The sequence below is a fragment of the Sinocyclocheilus grahami genome, unplaced genomic scaffold (assembly GCF_001515645.1).
Source record: "Sinocyclocheilus grahami isolate Dianchi unplaced genomic scaffold, SAMN03320097.WGS_v1.1 scaffold194.1, whole genome shotgun sequence".
Lineage (NCBI taxonomy): Eukaryota > Metazoa > Chordata > Actinopteri > Cypriniformes > Cyprinidae > Sinocyclocheilus > Sinocyclocheilus grahami.
Window position 1 is genome coordinate 455,767 of NW_015505373.1, and position 19,851 is coordinate 475,617.

Genomic DNA, 19,851 nt, shown 5'->3' on the forward strand with positions numbered 1-19,851 from the left:
CCTTCTTTGATCATATTTACCAAGGGTGCCAATCATTCTGACCACAACTGTATTTATGTAAAGACCACTATGAATGTGTCAGAGTATTAAATTGTATTATTGTCTAGGCAATTATTTATTTATTTTTATTATTCCTATAATGATATTGTTCATCTGTGAATGTGTAAAATATTGTAAAGTTTATCTTGTATTTTTATTTTATTTTGTTTTGTTTAATTATTTTGGCGGTAAGGGTCATCATGGGGGAAAAGTTATAACCTTAATTGTATAAAGTGTTCTGTTAAAGCTTGGGGGGGAAATTATAAATAAATATAAAATAAAAATATGAAGAGAATAACATTTTATTTGCATTATACATAGAGGTTCAGCTCTGTCAAATGGAAGCATCATTTGAACATTAATAAGTTTGAACATTAGTTAACACTGTTGTTAACTAACATTGAACAAAACTTTTACAGCAGTTTCTTAATACTGGTTAATGTTTATTTAGCCTATACATTTACACTAATACACTGCTAACATGTAGGCCCTGAGTGTTTTTTACATTACCATGCATTAATGTATTGAGGAACTAATTTGAAATAATAAGGAACAATATTATATTTATAAATCAAAACCAACAAAAATTACTAAATGTTGTTTAATGTTGTTCATTGTAAATTTGTGATTACCTGCAGTAATGCTATATAGAATTATATGATTTATGTAAGAGTGGACGATGAGTATAATTGGGCTTGAGTTGAATTAAAGACTATTTTAGTTCCTGCCTAGAACAAACCACCTATGAAATCTTCCAAAAGTTGCAGATATTAATTTCAAGTGTTGCATGTAACATTCTTTTGTGCTTGCAAAACGTATTGGCTATTCTTTAATATCTGTATTTGATTGGCACATAGGTGGAGGTGTTGCTGGCAGTTGCAGAGCTGGCCTTTGTCCAATCAGACACTTCTAATGACTTCACTTCACCATGACAACCAATGTGGAGGTGCTGGCTCAGCAGATATTGACCGCTGAGCAGGTTTCAGGGGTGAGTGATATGAGAGAGATACCAAAACGAGGTGATTTAAATGTTTAAGGTTGCGTGACACACCAAGCCAGTGGTCGGTCGTTGGCCAGTGTAAGGCCATTGTTGAGCATCTGTCAGACCAGTTTTTGCAGTGTGTTCTGCTCCTTCGTCACTCAAGTCAAGCTCATTCAGCTCAAGTCAAGTCAGTACAATGTTGATTCAGCTTGGTTTAATAAGAATGTGGTTGATGTTACACAGTTGATCAGTTATGAAACAAATTTGATTCGGCTATAAAGCAGCTCTCATCGTTCAACTCAATTCAGTTCAAGTTAGGTTCTTATCTGATAATCTCAGTGCAGTTAATTAATAGCAGTTTTGACACTCAAGAACAAATCTTACTATAATTTTATTTAATTTATATGATTGTATAGTTTGTATAGTTGGAGAGCCCGAAGTCCTTCCCCCTTCTCAAACTCTGAAGCCGAAACCGGACGCCGAACTTATCCACGTCCTGTCGAAGGCGGTAGAGGATCTGGGCCTCGAGTGGTCAGCTCCGGAAGAGCCCGCCCACGGCCTGTTAGATGAGTGGGACCTGCCGGGAAGCCGTCAACAGTCCTCTCGCCAATGCCCCGCCCCGTTCTTGCCTGCTGTTCATGACGAGCTTGCCAAGACGTGGTATGCCCCCTACTCGGCCCGAGTAAATCCCTCTACAGCAGCGGCTCTCGCCACCGTTGACGGCACTGACGACAAGGGATACAGCAATCTCCCCCCTCTGGAGGAAGCAGTTGCTGCTCATCTGTGCCCACCATCTGCCCTTGGATTAAAGGCCCACGCAGCACATCCCTCTAAGTGCAGGACCACCTCGGGGCTCGTCAATGGGGCTTATGCAGCGGCCGGCGCTGCATACAATGGTGGTTCTCCAAGTGTTTCAAACCAAGGAGGCTTTCAAAGAGCTGCACACAGCAACAGACCTGGCTCTGCAAAACGAAATGCCACGAAAGCAATGGCACAGGTGATCGGCAAGACCATGACCAATTTGGTGGTGCTGGAGAGGAGGGGCTCTGTTCTCGGCTGGAACGCCCCGCAAAACAGCTCGCTTTCATCCTCCATCCCTCCGAGCACCTCTGACCAATGGAGTTTCGTTTCCAGCGGGTCACATCCTGCAGGTGCAGTGCGTACCCGAATATTTTTACCGCTGTGATGGCAGACCCACATACAATAAAGAGCAAATTTCCTCTTCACACTCTCTCACACACTCACGCGAATGCAAGTTCCCCGCCTTCTCTCGGCGAGCTCTCGTTTGCAAAAATAAACCCTCTCGCCTCCTGTTTCATGGCTTGGGCAGCCATTCCAGGAGTGTCGAGTTGGGTTTTAAAAACAATTCAGCGAGGTTACTCGCTTCAGTTCACTCGCAGGCCACCTCGCTTCAGAGGCGTTATTCAAACTTCTGTTCCGGACAATGAAGCGCTCGTTCTTCGACAAGAAGTGCAGACATTGCTTGCAAAAGGAAATAGTGCCCCCAGCGAACAGTGAGTCAGGCTTTTTCAGCCGCTACTTCCTTGTTCCAAAGAGAGATGGCGGGCTCAGACCCATTCTGGATCTCAGATGTCTGAACCACTCACTTATGTGCCGGTCGTTCAAGATGTTAACTATCAAACAGATCCTCGTGCACATTTGCCCCGAGGACTGGTTTTTGACAGTGGATCTGAAAGATGCATACTTTCACATCCACATAGCCCCCATCACAGACCATTCTTGAGATTCGTGTTCGAGGGAGTGGCCTATCAATATACAGTCCTTCTGTTTGGACTGTCTCTGGCCCCACGCACTTTCACAAAGTGCATAGATGCGGCTCTTTCCCCTCTGAGACAGATGGGAATCCGTATTTTGAACTACCTCGACAATTGGCTGGTTCTAGACAGGTCAGAACGGGAGTTGGCTGCTCACAGAGAGCTGTTACTCAGCCACTTAGAGCGCCTCGAGTCAGCTTTTGCCCAGACAGCGAGCTGTCTTTTTGGGAACAATGTTAGACTCTGCCCAAATGCGGGCATGGATTACCCCGGAACGATCCCTGACTATTCAGCAATTGGCGGCGTGTCTCAAACTGGGGGCGACACGCCCCTTAAAGGTGTTTCAGAGGTTGCTCGGCCTTATGGCGGCGGCCACCTCTGTAATTCCTCTGGGCCTGCTTCACATGTGGCCCCTTCAGTTTGGGCTCAAAGCCCACGTTCCACCCCACGCCTGGCGCCTGGGGCGGCTTCCTGTCAGGGTAGACCACCGCTTTATCAAGGCTGAGGCCCCCTGGACAACCTCTTGCCTGTTCCAAACAGAAACAAGGTTAGGCCTGACCTCCAGAAGGAAGGTAGCCACAACGGACATGTCCAACTCGGGTTGGGGCTTTTGGAGGGCAAGCTCGGCTTGCATATCAACTGCCTAGAAATTTTGGCGATTTTCTTAGCCCTGAAAACCTTCCTTTCAGCCTTAAAAGGGCACCACGTCTTGGTCCAGTCGGACAGCATCAATTAGGCCTGACCTCCAGAAGGAAGGTAGCCACAACGGACATGTCCAACTCGGGTTGGGGCTTTTGGAGGGCAAGCTCGGCTCCTGGTCAGCCCCAGAGCAATGCCTGCATATCAACTGCCTAGAAATTTTGGCGATTTTCTTAGCCCTGAAAACCTTCCTTTCAGCCTTAAAAGGGCACCACGTCTTGGTCCAGTCGGACAGCATCACGGTGGTGGCTTACATCAATCACCAAGGCGGTCTCAGGTCACACTCTTTACAGAATGGCTCGTCACCTCCTTTTTTGGGCACAGAAAGAACTCCTCTCTCTGCCTGGCAGATTGAACCTTGGCGCAGACATGCTGTCCAGAGGCAAGGTAGCCCCGGGCGAATGGGCGCTACACCCTCAAACAGTTCAAGAGATCTGGTCAGTCTTTGGGAGGGCAGAGGTCGACCTCTTTGCCTCAGAAGACAACTCTCACTGCCCAACATACTTCTCAATACAGCAAGAGGCTCTGGCCTACGACTGGCCCAGTGCTCACCTATACACGTTTCCCCCGATCGCTCTGATGCCTCAGGTCGTCAGGCGGGTCAGGGAGACCAAGTGCTCTCCCCTCCTAGTGGCCCCACTCTGGAGGAACCCAGCTTGGTTCCCAGAGCTAGTGCTCTCAGCAGCAGCCCCGCGGCCCATTCTGCTGAGGAGGAACTTTCTCTGGCAGGCGAAAGGCATGATTTGGCATCCCCGGCCGGAGCTGTGAAGCCTTCATGTATGGTGCCTCGACGGGAGCGTAATCAGCTCCCAGCGAGAGTAAGCAATACCGTTTTGGAGGCAAGAGCGCCGTTTGCAAGACGACTTTACAGCTTAAAATGGTCGGTGTTCCTTAACTGGTGTTCTGCACAAAGTTTGGACCCAGTATCATGTGACGTGTCCCATGTGCTAACCTTTTTGCAAGAGCTGCTGGATAAGGGGCGCGCCCCCTCCACGCTCAAAGTGTATGTGGCAGCTATCACAGCGAACCATTCTCTCGAAGCTGGCCAATCAATCGGTAGAAACGACCTGATCGTTAAGTTCTTGAAGGGTGCACGGAGGCTGAATCCTCCTTGCCCTCAGACTGTGCCATCTTGGGACTTGTCTATAGTCCTGTCTGTTTCCTTTGGTTACTGTATTTCCTTCCTGTGTTAAGTTCCTGTTTGCTTGGTTTCCTTAGTTTCAGATGCCCTTTGTTTCCATAGTTACACTTTATTTGTCATGGTTACGCAGTGATGTTGCTTGTTTGCCTGTATATACAATGGGCAAATTCCAAACGGAAGTGAGCATCCCTATGCCCTACTCCAGGGGTTTTCAACCTGTGGGGCGCACCAGCACCTGTCAAGGGGGGCGCGAGCATCAGTTAATTCAGAGACATTTCCTTGAGGATTTATGAATATGAGTTAGCAAATCTTTAGCCATCCATTAGGGGGCAATCTGACTCCCACTGCTAGTCGACAGTTAGAGCAGAGTTGGCTCGAGTATCAGTCACGCTTATTGACAGTGTAAGATGATTTACGGTTAGCCGTGTCAGAAATCCAACCACGGATTGGCATGTTGTTATCTCAGAAACAGGCTCAGCCATCACATTGTATCAGGTAAACTGGTTATATATTTATGTTCAGTATAATTACGCACGCCATACCAGGGGTGGTTCTAAACCCTTTTTAGGTGGGTTTCAGCCCCCTTATCTGTCACCTTAGCCCCCCAAAACTATATTTAATTCTCACGTGTTTTAAGTCTTGTCAGTTTAAACATTAAAGTAATTTTAAGCCATTTAAGCCCAAGACATCTCAGTGCGATACGCACGCGCTGTGATAAAGCGTTTCTATGCGCACCGCGCATACATTTGAAGTGAAATTAGACAAACTTGGGGGGGGCGCGTGTCCTAAAATGTTGAAAACCCCTGCCTACTCCCTTTGAAGGGCAGACCCTTGAAGTGTGTTCTTTGAAGGGTGTAGGGCATTGCTGTCTCGTTTAAGTGTTTGGAACTCCCTTGGCCAAGGGAATGCCTGACCAGATTTTACAAGTTCAAGTTCAATACTTTATTGTAATTCTAGACTTACAACAGGTGTTCAGCAGAACAACATTCTGCATAATGTGCATAATAGTGCAAACATAAATAACAAAACCAACATTAAATAAACATAATATACATCACGACAAACAAATAACATCATATAAGACACTTTTAAATAAAAAATGTACTAGAACATTACAATTACTATACAATATTAAGGGTAGTGTACAAATGGGTTGTGTACCTTGACAATGCTGTGCCTGCGTGCAGCATTCAGCACTCCATCAGTCGTTGCAAATAAATGTTTCTACTTTTTATTATTGTTTTATTCAAATATTGTGTAATTGTGTCTTATTTACTATTAAACTTTTTCAAACTAAACTTGCTTACACTACCGTCTTAAATCATATTTCTATCACTGATGAAAAATATTTTGTTGTATTACATTAAAATAAGACAAATTCAATTAGCCTATTCTATTTATGTTTGTATGTGAAGTCAAAATCAACCCCAACTTTGCTTTAAAATACATCCCAAGACCTCCTAACCGAAGATCATGATCACAAACAGAAATCACTTCCGTGAAGTGACCATCGCATGTTCCCTTCGTTAACGGACTTCTGGAAGGGCCCTTTTTGAAGAGATTCAGTTGTTCACTTTTGTTTGGAACTTCTCTACAAATGATGTCCCCTTCCCAAAGTGCCCTTCAAGGGTGCAAAAAAGCTGTTTGGAATCCGCCCAAAATCTTTTTCAGTTTAGTTTGTTAATTCCCATCATAACTACTATCATGGTTTTCTGTTCTTATATCATGAACTTTGTGCTTCCGAGTGTTTTTGTTTTGATAATTAAAGTTTTAACTGCTGGAAATGATCCTCTCCTGTGCCCCTTTCGTGTTGCTTGAACCACGCCTGACAGAAGAACCAACCTAAAATATTCAGTAGCCCCTCACTGCAGAACACAAGATCCAGGGGGATCCACATCTAGGGGGTGGAGATGAGTAGGTTTAGGCGTGGAGATGGGTGGGTTTAGGGATCAGGGGGTGGAGACGGGTAGGTTTAGATATATGTAAGGTGGGAGGAGTTGGATCTGGATCCAGCCACGCCCCCTGGATCTTGTTCTGCAGTGAGGACCATCTCAAAATATTGGATTTATCAGCAGTCAGACTCCTTCTATATGGAGGGAAGTTCTCTGCCGAGTTCATAGCTGTCTCGAGTTATACAGAGTTAAATGCCACCTACCAGCCAATCAGAAATTAGGATGTTGTTGTTTCCTTGTAGTTTCCGTGATCCCGCTGCAAGCATGTTCGTTACTAAGTAACATGGATGCGTGTGCAATTGGAAGAGCAAGATCCGATGAATTTTGTGTAAGGTAACCCCTTAATTTTTCTTTTTTTTTTGTGGCATTTTGATTTTATGATTTCTGGACGAAATCACTTGCCTGTGATCAAATAAAGCGAGAGCTGTTGTTGGGGAATATAGTCAAAATCGTGCTAAATTATTATTGAAGCAGTCAAGAACTCTCCAACCGCTTTGCAACCAGAAGCTTAGCTCTGGCTACCTGAATCTAAGGGAAGTACTAGAGATGTTAGAACAATTCTGATAAAAGACAGACAAATTCATCCAAATAAACTCATATATAGTGGTGTGAAAAAGTGTTGGCCCCCTTCCTGATTTCTTTTTTTTTGTTGTTTGTCACACTTAAAAGATTCAGATCATCAAACTAATTTTAATATTACACAAAGATAATGCAAGTAAATACAAAATGCAGTTTTTAAATGATTATTTATTTTATTAAGGGAAAAAAGCTGTCCAAACCTGCCTGGCCCTACGTGAAAAAGTAATTGCCCCCTAAATCTAATAACTGGTTGTGCCACGCTTTGCAGCAACAACTGCAATCAAGTGTTTGCGATAACTGGCAATGAGTCTTTCACATCGCTGTGGAGGAATTTTGGCCCACTGTTCTTTGCAGAATTGTTTTAATTCAGCCACATTGAAGGATATATATATATATATATATATATAAAACTATAAAGTATCAAAAATAAAAAAGAAATTTTTACACTTACAACAGAAAAAAACAAACAAAAAAACATTAATAAGCTGAAATGTGTACTCTCTCTCTCTCTCTCTCTCTCTCTCTCTCTCTCTCACTCACACACACGCACACACACAGACAGCTTGACATACATCCACTGCATACAATATGAGCACTGCTGTTCAGTTGGCTCGTTTAGGGCTAAATTTCTTTTTATTTTTGATACATTTGTATTTTTTAAATATATAAATCAATTTTATTTGGATGAATTTGTCTGTCTTTTATCAGATTTACCAGTTGTTATAATTTCTATTTGTGCTGGATAATTGTAAACACTAGGTAAAATTGAACTGCCAGCGAAAACTTGAGAGAATTGGGCGGGACCGAAGGGCCGCTGCTGCAAATATTCGAGTGGCTCCTCCCCTAACAGATGAAATCTCACTCCAAACTTTTGCTAGCCCTGCTGCATATTTAGCAAGAATTCACATGTTAAACATATTTAGCTAGCTTGATAGAGATGGATCACTCAAATCAGAAAGAGTGTGAAGGCTACGATGATGGCAATGGACATGAGCGGGAAGTTATAGTTCTCAAGGAATTTGTTTGTTCCTTCTAGATACTGAATATTTTCAGCTGAAAGCATGATTTAAACAAGTACTACAACACTTATTCACACGCAATCGCTCTCTCGATAATGTATTCAAACAAATGTAATCTTACAGTGCTACTTCATCTGTATCCGATTTCGAATGAGCGGAAATCTGTAAGATTTCTTAAAAAAACAGCTTGATAGATTTGCTTCTTATAAACATGCAGCTTTTCACTTCACAAGACGTTAAATGAGGGACACCCATTCACTGCAGAGGATCCATTGTAAGTGATGTAATGCTTGCAGAAGAGGCAGAGATTGTCTTACTATAGGGAGATGAGAGGGTCAGTATTAATTAATATTGGAGAAAGCATAACGGCTAACTTGGAATTATATTTTATATTTCCATTGTTTTGTTGGGCACTTTGTTGAAGTGTGGAAACACACTGCCTTTGCCCCTCAGATGAAAATGAATTTACTGTGTGTTGCAGGTACAGTCATCTGCGTCAGACAGCTCAGTGATGAGCTCCTCTCCCCAGCGCATTCAGATCATCTCCACTGACCCCTCTGTCACAACCCCCCAGAGAATACAGGTTCACACACACACACACACACGCTTTATCGTAGATGGTGCACGAACACATTCAGACACACTCACACTCTTTCTCTTTTTCAGATATTTACTGAGCAGCAGACGGGTCAAAAAATCCAGATAGTGACAGCACTGGACTCCACTGTGCCCAAACAGCAGTTTATCCTGGCATCACCTGAGGGTACTAGTGCCAAACAGCTTATCTTTGCCACTGCTGACAGCCTGGTGCCTGGACGAATTCAGGTGTGAAGTCACATAAATGCATCAGTGTTTCTTCAACTGTGTGCACGCTTATATCTCAGCGGTTTTTTGCATATTATTTTTCAGTTCATGCACTAACGTGTAGTTATAGTGTAGCTTATCTAAGACACTGGGGAATATAAACTTGGTTTAAGATGAGGTTTAGGGGTAGTTTCAGGGTTGGTACCTACCCAGATAGCAGGAGAGCAGGTACCATTGAATCAATGTTAAAAATAGTCGATTTGTCAGTGTTAATGACATTGAATTAGTATCACTTTTGCACCCGCAATTAATGTTGAAAAAATACCACCATTATTGTGATCAGCGTTTGCTTTAGTTGGGCTCTTGACTCTTGCTTGTCATTAAGTTAATTATCTTTCAGTGCTAACAATAGTTTTTCTATATGCACTGTTTTTTGTCATGGGTGTCAAGCTGTAATAAAGTTGAGAAATAATATTAAAAAGTGTTGAAGTTGATCTTTCTTTACTGATGTAAATGTTCTGTTTCACAAATGCAAAGATACTGTGGCAGAAAGATTTAGGCATCATACAAACCTCAACAACGGTGACAATCATCAAACTAATTGAGATCAACTGTAATGCATCCTGGGAGTGTTGATACCCAGCATGCATTTCAGCATAAACTTTTCTTTTGTTGATTTTCACCATTGTTGAGTTTTATACGCTGATTCTTGATGTCTGATTGATTCAGCAATTTAACAAGTCATTTTTTTGTTAATTCATAGAAGTATGATAGCCATGCCACTGCTTTAATCTGACACTGTAGTATCACACATTATTCACACATAAAAAACACAACACACTTGTGAGCAGTTATTTAAATAACCTCACAATGATTTCAGTCACCATCACCTGATCCCAGTGGATCTTAGTTTTCATGGCCTCAACAAATGTATTTTACCACATTGTTACAAGAGACAATGAAACATTAAAGTACGAAGATTCAAGAGCCCAACTAAAGCAAACGCTGATCATAATAATGGTGGTTTGTTGAAATTTCAACATTTTTTCAACATTAATTGCAGGTGCAAAAGTGATGTTGATTCAATGCACATTGACAAATCAGCAATTTTTAACATTTATTCAATGGTTGGTTGCTATCAGGGTAGTTATTCCCCAATTATTGTAATTATTATAATAAATACATAGTATATACATGCAGAATAGGACTGTAAAGTTAATTTTTGCTGAACAGATTTCAGCTTTAGGCCACATTAAAACATTTAGTAACTTTAAAAAAAAAAATTTTTAACCCCTGTCTTCATTTATTTATGCTATTTTCCAAATGCCTTGTGTTTAGATTGTATGGCTGTACTCTTGTCCCAGACCCTGCATTTCAATCTTAAAATATTTATATCAATCGTAAAAAGGTGAATTATTATATCCAGGGTGCAATTTACAGATTTTTCTGCCTATGCTGTTGATATCCCCGATTCTAGTAATTTTTCTTCATTCTTAGATGATGCATTTTTACTGTATTTTAAACAGTAGGCTATGTACTGTCATACCCATCTGTGAACTAGAAAATTACTTTTATCCTTGTCATCATCATCATCAACAACCCTGAATGCCAAGTAATTAATCCTTCTGCCTTTTCTGGTAGTTTGTAACAGATGCAGTGTCAGTGGAGAGGCTTCTGGGTAAAGGGGCAGACATGAGCCGAGCACAGCCTATTGAATACTGCGTGGTATGTGGAGATAAAGCTTCAGGTACAAACACATTCAATGTGAATAATGCCAGAGCACATAACATTACATATGACAGACATGTGTTGCCCATAGACCATCTGATGAGTATTGCATGCTGAAATAGCAAAACATGCCTGAAATCACCATTTGAAATCATGCATTTCCCAAAAGCACTGTAAGCCTAAGTAGATCGTAAAGACTATTGATGCCAATGGTTACTATCATCTTTAATGATAATGGCCCAGGCCAGTTCTAATCTGATTGGCTGGCTGCAAACAATTTCAGCCTAAATCAGGGGTGCCCAAACTCGGTCCTGGAGGGCCGATGTCCTGTAAAGTTTAGATCCAACCCCAATTAGACACACCTGAACCAGCTAATCAAGCTCTTACTAGGCATACTATAAACTTCCAGGCAGGTGTGTTGAGGCAAGTTGGAGCTAAACTCTGCAGGACAACCGCCCTCCAGGACCGAGTTTGGGCACCCCTGGCCTAAATTATGTATTTGCTTCTTACAAAGACGTAGCCTTTCACCAGACATTAACTGATGGACTGATGGGTGTGGATTAAACGGGGAAGTCGTGGCCTAATGGTTAGAGAGTCTCGTACCGGCAGGGATTGTAGGTGGAGGGAGTGAATGTACAGCGCTCTCTCCCACCTTCAATACCACGACTGAGGTGCCCTTGAGCAAGGCACCGAACCCCCAACTGCTCCCCGGGCACCGCAGCAATAATGGCTGCCCACTGCTCCGGGTGTGTGTTCATGGTGTGTGTGTGTGTGTTCACTGCTTTGTGTATGCCCTTTGGATGGGTTAAATGCAGAGCACTAATTTCAAGTATGGCCACATGTCACGTCACTTTCACATTATTGTGATGTTTTTATCAGCTGTTTGGACTCTCATTCTGACGGCACCCATTCACGACAGTGATGCAATGCTACATTTCTCCAAACCTGATGAAGAAACAAACTCATCTTGGATGGCCTAAAGCTGAACTATTTCTTTATGTAAGCCACTCAGAGACAACAGGAGGATGGCTGGGACAAGAAAAAAGAGTTAGAAAGTCTACTCTGAGCCTTTGAAGCAAGTTTTAAATCATTTAATGAGACAAAAACAAGTGAATAAATCTGCTGCCTTCTCTAGGGAGTGGTCGAAAACACGTCCTACATGCTTTGCATGCAACAGCGCCCCCTATTTACCTGGATCTTCTACTTTACAGATTGATTAGACTATAAATAAGAGAGTAAAGTTGTTACATGTGAGTTGGTCGTTGTATTATGTTTTTGACGTTGGATATTTTTGTTTACACTGTATTATTATTTCAAAATATAATATTTGTATTTCTAAATATACTATGTGCGGGTTTGTGTATTCGAAGGGAGGCATTATGGGGCAGTCAGCTGCGAAGGTTGTAAGGGGTTCTTCAAGCGAAGTGTGCGCAAGAGTCTGACATACAGCTGCCGCAGTAACCAGGACTGTGTGGTCAACAAACACCATCGCAACCGCTGCCAGTTCTGTCGTCTCAGGAAGTGCTTGGAGATGGGCATGAAGATGGAGTGTGAGTGCATAAATAAACACAAAATCTGACCACATGGTCATACCATGAAAGAAAGGTACAAAACTGTCACTGGCCCATGTTGTATGTCGTAACTGACTATGATACTGTACAACCTTCCCACAAACAAACATACGATTTCACAGTCTTGCAGGATTTGAGAACACAGTATTATTATGAAGACATTTTGGTGGACTTCAGGGCAAAAATAAAATGCCACAAATGTGTAAATTGTGGCCCCTTTGAATGTTTCATAATTGCACAGTGAAAATGTGGAAGCTTCTCACAGCATTTATGCATTTTGTATTACTCATATAGCTGTACAGAGTGAGAGGAAACCCATTGATCTTCCTAGAGAAAAACCTGCCAACTGTGCAGCATCCACAGAGAAAATCTACATCAGGAAAGACCTGCGGAGTCCCCTCATTGCAACACCCACCTTCATCTCTGAGAAAGATGCCTCACAGTGAGACTCACATTCACAAAGCATCTGCATGCTATACATGATGCATACACCTAGCTTAATATAATTCAAGTTAGAACTAAGTATTTAGTGTAGTGTATTTCAATACGGGGTATTCATGTACTGTTGCTTTACTTGATTTGACTATTTATTTCTTAGACATCAGTATATCAGCTGACTTTAGTCTGGCTGACTTTAGTTAATTTTGCTAAGCTAATGAATTTAAACATTTTTGTCATGGTTTAATCCTCTGTGCAGGTCCAGGCTGTTGGACTCTGGGATGCTTGTCAATATCCAACAACCTTTAACACAAGCTGATGGCACATTACTATTAGCAACAGACAAAGTAAAAACATCTACATAACGTTTTCTTTTTCTTTTGTGTTGTGTGCAGGCAGGGGTTTTCCAAGCTGGAGTTTGTGACCTTGTGTGTCTTTAGATTGTGATTGCCAAAATGTCAAATTGTAATGAGTAAAACGTTTTACTCTGATCTCATATACGAAGAGTTGTCATGAATTTATTTGTTTGTCATATTTATTGAAAGATTAAGCATTAAATGAAATCTTAAGGGGTTATTCAAGAATAATAATTTGTATCAGAGGGGTTGAACTGAGAGTTAAAAGGTTGGGAGTCCTGGATACAAAATGTTTTGGTATTTGTTGCTGTTAAATAGTTTTTTTTATATATATATAATTATGCATCTTATAAACATTAAAAAAAAGCTGTAGCTGTTTTACTCTAAAATATATATGAGGATGTTATTTGTTCATCAGGCGGAGTCAGGACAAGGTGATCTGGGGACGCTGGCAAATGTGGTTTCATCATTAGCCAACCTGAATGATCCGGTTAGTAACGGAGAGCTGGAGGAGTCACCCAGTGAAATCACACGGTGTGTTATTAATGCAGACAATAGTTGTGTATGTTTTTCACAACGGAAAGAGATACAAAATTATGGTATTTGTTATAGGAATAAGTGATCTTAAAAAGAAAATTATGTAACACTTTATTTTGATAGTAGAATGTCTAAAGTGGACTAACAGTAAGTAACTTTGCAACTACATGTCAACTAGCAGTCATTAGAGTATTAGTAGACTGTCTGCTTGATATCTGCTAACACTTTATTTTGATGGGTCCACAACATACTGACTATGAGAAAATTTGCAACTATATATCAACTTATTCTACTAACCCTAAACCTAACCTAACAGTCTACTCTGAGAGTTAGTAGTTGTGTAGTTGTGAATTAGTGAGCATTAGTTGACATGTAGTTGCAAAGTTAAGTCTAAAGTGGATTATCAAAATAAAGTGTAAGCGAAAATTACTCCATTCCAAAACCGTATGACTTCTTTCTTCTGTTTTCACCATTAAACAAAAGAAGATGGCAACATCTTAGTTTTATAATTTATTCCTCAAACAAACCTGATGTATGGTTCCTAAAGATGTGAAATATGGCACACAAGTCATATGGACTACTTTTATGGTACTTGTTTGGTGTTATTATTTTATTTCTTTGTCAGGGTTGCCATCTTAAAAAAGAGAAGCCTGAACATTGTACAGATTTCTTCTTTTGTGTTCCTGCAGAAGAGAGAAGGTTGTACAGTTTTGGAATGACATAAGGTTTAGTAAATTTCAAAGAGCTGGTTTTGAAATGTACCATCAAAACAAGGTAAAAAAAAAAAATATATATATATATATATATGTATTTTTTTGTAATTGTTTCTGAGTGTGATGTCTTTGGTGTTGCAGTGCCTTTGACACGCTAGCTAAAGCTCTGAACCCCAGTGAGGTGGTGGAGGGCCAGAGCTTGTCAGAGGTGGATGGGGTGGGTGGAGCTACAATACAGGTGATCAGCAGGGATCAAATCTCACCACTCATAGAAGTCGAGGGACCTCTGCTTACAGACACACACATCAGCTTTAAGGTGTGTACATGACATTCTCACACTCTTGCAAAAGCCTTGAAGTCAACATAAAAATAAAAATACTTAAAATGTTTTTGTTGTTGTAGATTGTACCTCTCTGTTATTTATCATTGATTAGTATTATTCCAGGCTGACTCACTTTTCATCATCCAATAAATTCCTGATAGATCATATTAAGTATTGCCCTACATTGTTTGAACCCATTCTAATATAATGATTTGCTGCTCAAGAAACATTTATTATTATCACGAGACGTCTTTCAAAAACAATCTTAATTATTCCAACCTTTTTACCCCCAGTGAATGTCTGTTACAGAATAATTAAGCATAGAGCGGTGTGTTATAATAGTCTTTTTTAGTATTCCTAATATATTTCACTTTGATATAGTTGATACTGGTTAATGTGACAATTATAATATTGGGACAGTTTATTTTCAGTAAATCATTGATGAACTGTATTTCATGTTGTCAAATAAGAACACAGAATAAGTGAATTGAGATGATTAATTACGTTGTTGTCTTCTGTAGAGTTGATTTATATTTGTAATTATAACTGAAAATATTGTTTCCTAGTTGAAGAATATTACAGCACACTTTTTATTACTGTAAATGTGCTTCAAAATAATTTGTATCATATAAAGTACAGTATAAATAAACATGATTTCATATAGCATGTGTGAAAATGTGACCCTAGACCACAAAATCAGTCATAAGGTCAATATTTTGTTAGGATAGGACAATATTTGGCCGAGATGCAACTATTTGAAAATCTGGAATCTGAGGGTGCAAAAAAAATCAAAATATTGAGAAAATCATCTTTAAAGTTGTCCAAATTAAGTTCTTAGTAATGCATATCACTAATCAAAAAATAAGTTTTGATATATTTACGGTAGGAAATTTACAAAATATGATCTTGAACAAAATTGACAAAATATGAACATAATCTTTACTTAATATCCTAATGATTTTTGGGATAAAAGAAAAATCAATAATTTTGACCCATACAATGTATTTTTGGCTATTGCTACAAATATACCCCAGTGACTTAAGACTGCTTTTGTGCTCCAGGGTCACATATAATGTTGCTTAATTGCAGCTGTTGATAGTAATTAAGCAAAATGTAAGATTTTTTGTAATAAAAATAGTTTTTTTTTTTTGTGTTTTACTATTTTAAATAATAGAAGAGAGTCTTAAGTGTGTGATTATTTTCTCGCTCTAGTTGATGATGCCAAGCCCAATGCCCGAGTATCTGAATGTGCATTATATCTGTGAGTCTGCATCACGCCTGCTCTTCCTCTCCATGCACTGGGCGCGCTCTATTCCAGCCTTCCTTGCTCTCGGGTGAGATCTCTGTTGTGGGGTTTCTCTCTGTACTTATGCATGTTATCCTCTCTAGAGTATGTCAGTTTCTGTCTCTGTATGTGTAGGCAGGAATGTAACACAGCTCTGGTGCGAGCATGCTGGAATGAGTTGTTTATTCTGGGTCTGGCACAGTGCGCTCAGATCATGAGTCTGTCCACCATCCTCGCTGCCATCGTCAATCATCTGCAGTCCAGTATCCAGGACGGTATGGCACAGTTAAACATCAAGTCTGACATCCACAAAGTGTACTTTGTGCTGGAGACTAGAGATGTTATACAATAAAACCGTTAGGGACCGCCACAGGGTCTGCATCCCTTGCCAAAGCAAGATCCGAACAAAAGTGGCAGTTATAAACCTTACTCATATGGCTTTTTTCTTCTTCTTCTTCTACATGCTTTGTCGGAAGTGTTTCCTACTTTCAGTGGGTTTTGGTGCACCAGTAACCATGATGATTCCTCAAACCATTAAAACCATCCTTGCAGAAAGAAGAGCAGTACTGAAACACAGCTGGAATGTAAAAGCACAGCTCCGCAAATGGCATGCAGTTCTGTTTTAACCACAGATGGTGGTAGAAAGGCAAAAGTAGAGGTCTGCACATGATAGATTTTTCAGTCCAGTTCCCGCCAAAATGTTATATTTCATTTTTTGTTTCAGTAATGTCAACAGCAGAAATCATTTTCAAGTGCTGTTGAACATACACATATAATTGCATTATCTAATCTAGTAGTTTGCACATTTAGAATTACATTTAATCAAAAAGCAAAGAAATCGAGTTTAGAACAGACCAAGTTAATTTGACAGTCTGTGCTTTCCCTTTTTTCAGTGCAATTAGAATAATGTGGAATCATGCACCATGCATTTACAGTAATGATGCCCCACAAAACGTTCAAGAAATTAAAAAGTACTGCACCTGTTGTGGTTGAAATGGTAAATGTTACCACAATAAGGCATTGTCATAGAGACTGAATTTCAATCTCTAGTTCCAGTTTTTTTTAAGTGTTTTCAAAATGTATGGCAGTGTCATCATCATAAATATTGGCTTTAAATGGATAGTTTACTGGTAAGGCACCAGAAAGGAACCTTCAAACTACTTAATTGAAAGATTTCTTAATAAAGATTTTTTCTTTTCTTTTTTTATTAATGAAAACGTACCAAAAATTGTTGATGTTGGAAGCATTGCTAGAACAAGTTATCTCTGTTAATATGTTGATGTAACTGATGTGCTGATGTAAATGTTGTCATAAGTCTTTAATGAACTAACAACTGATCTCCTCTCAGTAGACAAGCTATCGAGTGAACGCATTACACTAGTCATGGAGCACATATGGAAGCTGCAGGAGTTCTGCAACAGCTTGGCAAAGCTGCAGACAGACGGATATGAATATGCCTACTTAAAAGCCATTGTCCTGTTCAGTCCAGGTACACAACAATTCAGTTCCTCAAAGAAGGCCAGAATGTTGCATCTGAGTGATTAAAAAAGTTGTTGTATAAGAGATGTAAACTCACAGCTGATTCATTAATGCACAAGATCACCCAGGTGTGAGCAGCTGTAGCCAAATTGAAAAGTTCCAGGAAAAAGCGCAGATGGAGCTCCAGGACTATGTGCAAAAGACTTATCCCGATGACACCTACAGGTCTGTTCCATATTAAAGTAATACTCTGGGTGAAATGCATCATAGTCTCGATCAACAGCATTTGTGGCATGCTGTCAGTTAACGCAAACATTTTTTACACAACAGTTTTAAGGAAAAACATGTTTGCAATGTCCTTCTAGTGGTTATTTAGAATGCAAACGGCAAGCAACTAAGCATCTATGGCCAAGAAATTACTGTTGAGATGAATGGGAATGGTAGCGAATAACTTGCTGCATGGATTTCTTGACCTCCTTGGACACAAGTGTCCGTAAAGTATTGTTTACATAACGCAAAACTCACCCACAAGAATTACACTTGTAATGCACAGCCAGAAGTTGTATAGTTTCACATAAAGTATAAGAAAACTGTAAACTTCACTGCTTTTAAAGGGGTCATATGATGCCATTTCAATTTTTCCTTTCTCTTTGGAGTGTTACAAGCTCTTGGTGCATAAAGAAGATCTGTAAAATTGCAAAGACTAAAGTCTCAAATCCAAAGAGATATTCTTTATAAAAGTTAAGAGTCCACGGACTCCACGCCTACCTAAAACGCCTCGTTCTAACATGCCCCCACATATCTACGTCACTATGTGGGAAGATTTGCATAACGCTGCCCAAATGTGCACGCAAAGAAAGAAGGCGTAACTTTTATTTTCGCTGTAGTATTGTTGTTGCTGCCGCCACCATGTCGTGAAGACGCTGTGTTTTGTTGTGAAAGCGAAACTATGTCATCATCATAAATATTGGCTTTAAATGGATAGTTTACTGGTAAGGCACCAGAAAGGAACCTTCAAACTACTTAATTGAAAGATTTCTTAATAAAGATTTTTTCTTTTCTTTTTTTATTAATGAAAACGTACCAAAAATTGTTGATGTTGGAAGCATTGCTAGAACAAGTTATCTCTGTTAATATGTTGATGTAACTGATGTGCTGATGTAAATGTTGTCATAAGTCTTTAATGAACTAACAACTGATCTCCTCTCAGTAGACAAGCTATCGAGTGAACGCATTACACTAGTCATGGAGCACATATGGAAGCTGCAGGAGTTCTGCAACAGCTTGGCAAAGCTGCAGACAGACGGATATGAATATGCCTACTTAAAAGCCATTGTCCTGTTCAGTCCAGGTACACAACAATTCAGTTCCTCAAAGAAGGCCAGAATGTTGCATCTGAGTGATTAAAAAAGTTGTTGTATAAGAGATGTAAACTCACAGCTGATTCATTAATGCACAAGATCACCCAGGTGTGAGCAGCTGTAGCCAAATTGAAAAGTTCCAGGAAAAAGCGCAGATGGAGCTCCAGGACTATGTGCAAAAGACTTATCCCGATGACACCTACAGGTCTGTTCCATATTAAAGTAATACTCTGGGTGAAATGCATCATAGTCTCGATCAACAGCATTTGTGGCATGCTGTCAGTTAACGCAAACATTTTTTACACAACAGTTTTAAGGAAAAACATGTTTGCAATGTCCTTCTAGTGGTTATTTAGAATGCAAACGGCAAGCAACTAAGCATCTATGGCCAAGAAATTACTGTTGAGATGAATGGGAATGGTAGCGAATAACTTGCTGCATGGATTTCTTGACCTCCTTGGACACAAGTGTCCGTAAAGTATTGTTTACATAACGCAAAACTCACCCACAAGAATTACACTTGTAATGCACAGCCAGAAGTTGTATAGTTTCACATAAAGTATAAGAAAACTGTAAACTTCACTGCTTTTAAAGGGGTCATATGATGCCATTTCAATTTTTCCTTTCTCTTTGGAGTGTTACAAGCTCTTGGTGCATAAAGAAGATCTGTAAAATTGCAAAGACTAAAGTCTCAAATCCAAAGAGATATTCTTTATAAAAGTTAAGAGTCCACGGACTCCACGCCTACCTAAAACGCCTCGTTCTAACATGCCCCCACATATCTACGTCACTATGTGGGAAGATTTGCATAACGCTGCCCAAATGTGCACGCAAAGAAAGAAGGCGTAACTTTTATTTTCGCTGTAGTATTGTTGTTGCTGCCGCCACCATGTCGTGAAGACGCTGTGTTTTGTTGTGAAAGCGAAACTACTTTGTTTGGTCTTCCAAAAGAGGATGATATCTGCTTCGTCATGCCTAGAGCTGATCCGTGCTGGTCGCTGAGGAAATACATAAACTTCGTGCTGTGGATCACCGGATCGGCTTTCACCGTGGACGAAGCGGAGTCCAGCC

The 19,851-nt window shown here is 40.3% G+C and overlaps 1 protein-coding gene across 8 annotated transcripts in view; it reads left to right on the plus strand.

Annotated features, from left to right (window-relative positions):
• LOC107594965 (nuclear receptor subfamily 2 group C member 2-like) overlaps positions 1-19,851 on the plus strand; it is a 27,017-nt gene that overhangs the window by 4,739 nt on the left and 2,427 nt on the right. Inside the window, exons 2-14 of one of the 8 annotated variants that reach the window (XR_001610216.1) lie at positions 897-1,027; positions 8,668-8,769; positions 8,853-9,011; positions 10,632-10,737; positions 12,089-12,268; positions 12,584-12,731; positions 12,987-13,074; positions 13,502-13,617; positions 14,475-14,649; positions 15,868-15,989; positions 16,076-16,215; positions 16,417-16,598; positions 17,289-17,365. Coding sequence is in view for 6 of the 8 variants with exons in the window: in XM_016285204.1 (XP_016140690.1) it covers positions 968-1,027; positions 8,668-8,769; positions 8,853-9,011; positions 10,632-10,737; positions 12,089-12,268; positions 12,584-12,731; positions 12,987-13,074; positions 13,502-13,617; positions 14,475-14,649; positions 15,868-15,989; positions 16,076-16,215; positions 17,289-17,429; positions 17,539-17,644 (1,643 nt within the window). In the remaining 2 variants the exon portion in view is untranslated. Of the gene's footprint in view, positions 1-896; positions 1,028-6,845; positions 6,922-8,667; positions 8,770-8,852; positions 9,012-10,631; positions 10,738-12,088; positions 12,269-12,583; positions 12,732-12,986; positions 13,075-13,501; positions 13,618-14,474; positions 14,650-15,867; positions 15,990-16,075; positions 16,216-16,416; positions 17,049-17,288; positions 17,430-17,538; positions 17,645-19,851 lie in introns of those variants that run through there. The other 7 variants (XR_001610217.1, XM_016285204.1, XM_016285205.1 and 4 more) reach the window with 7 other exon arrangements.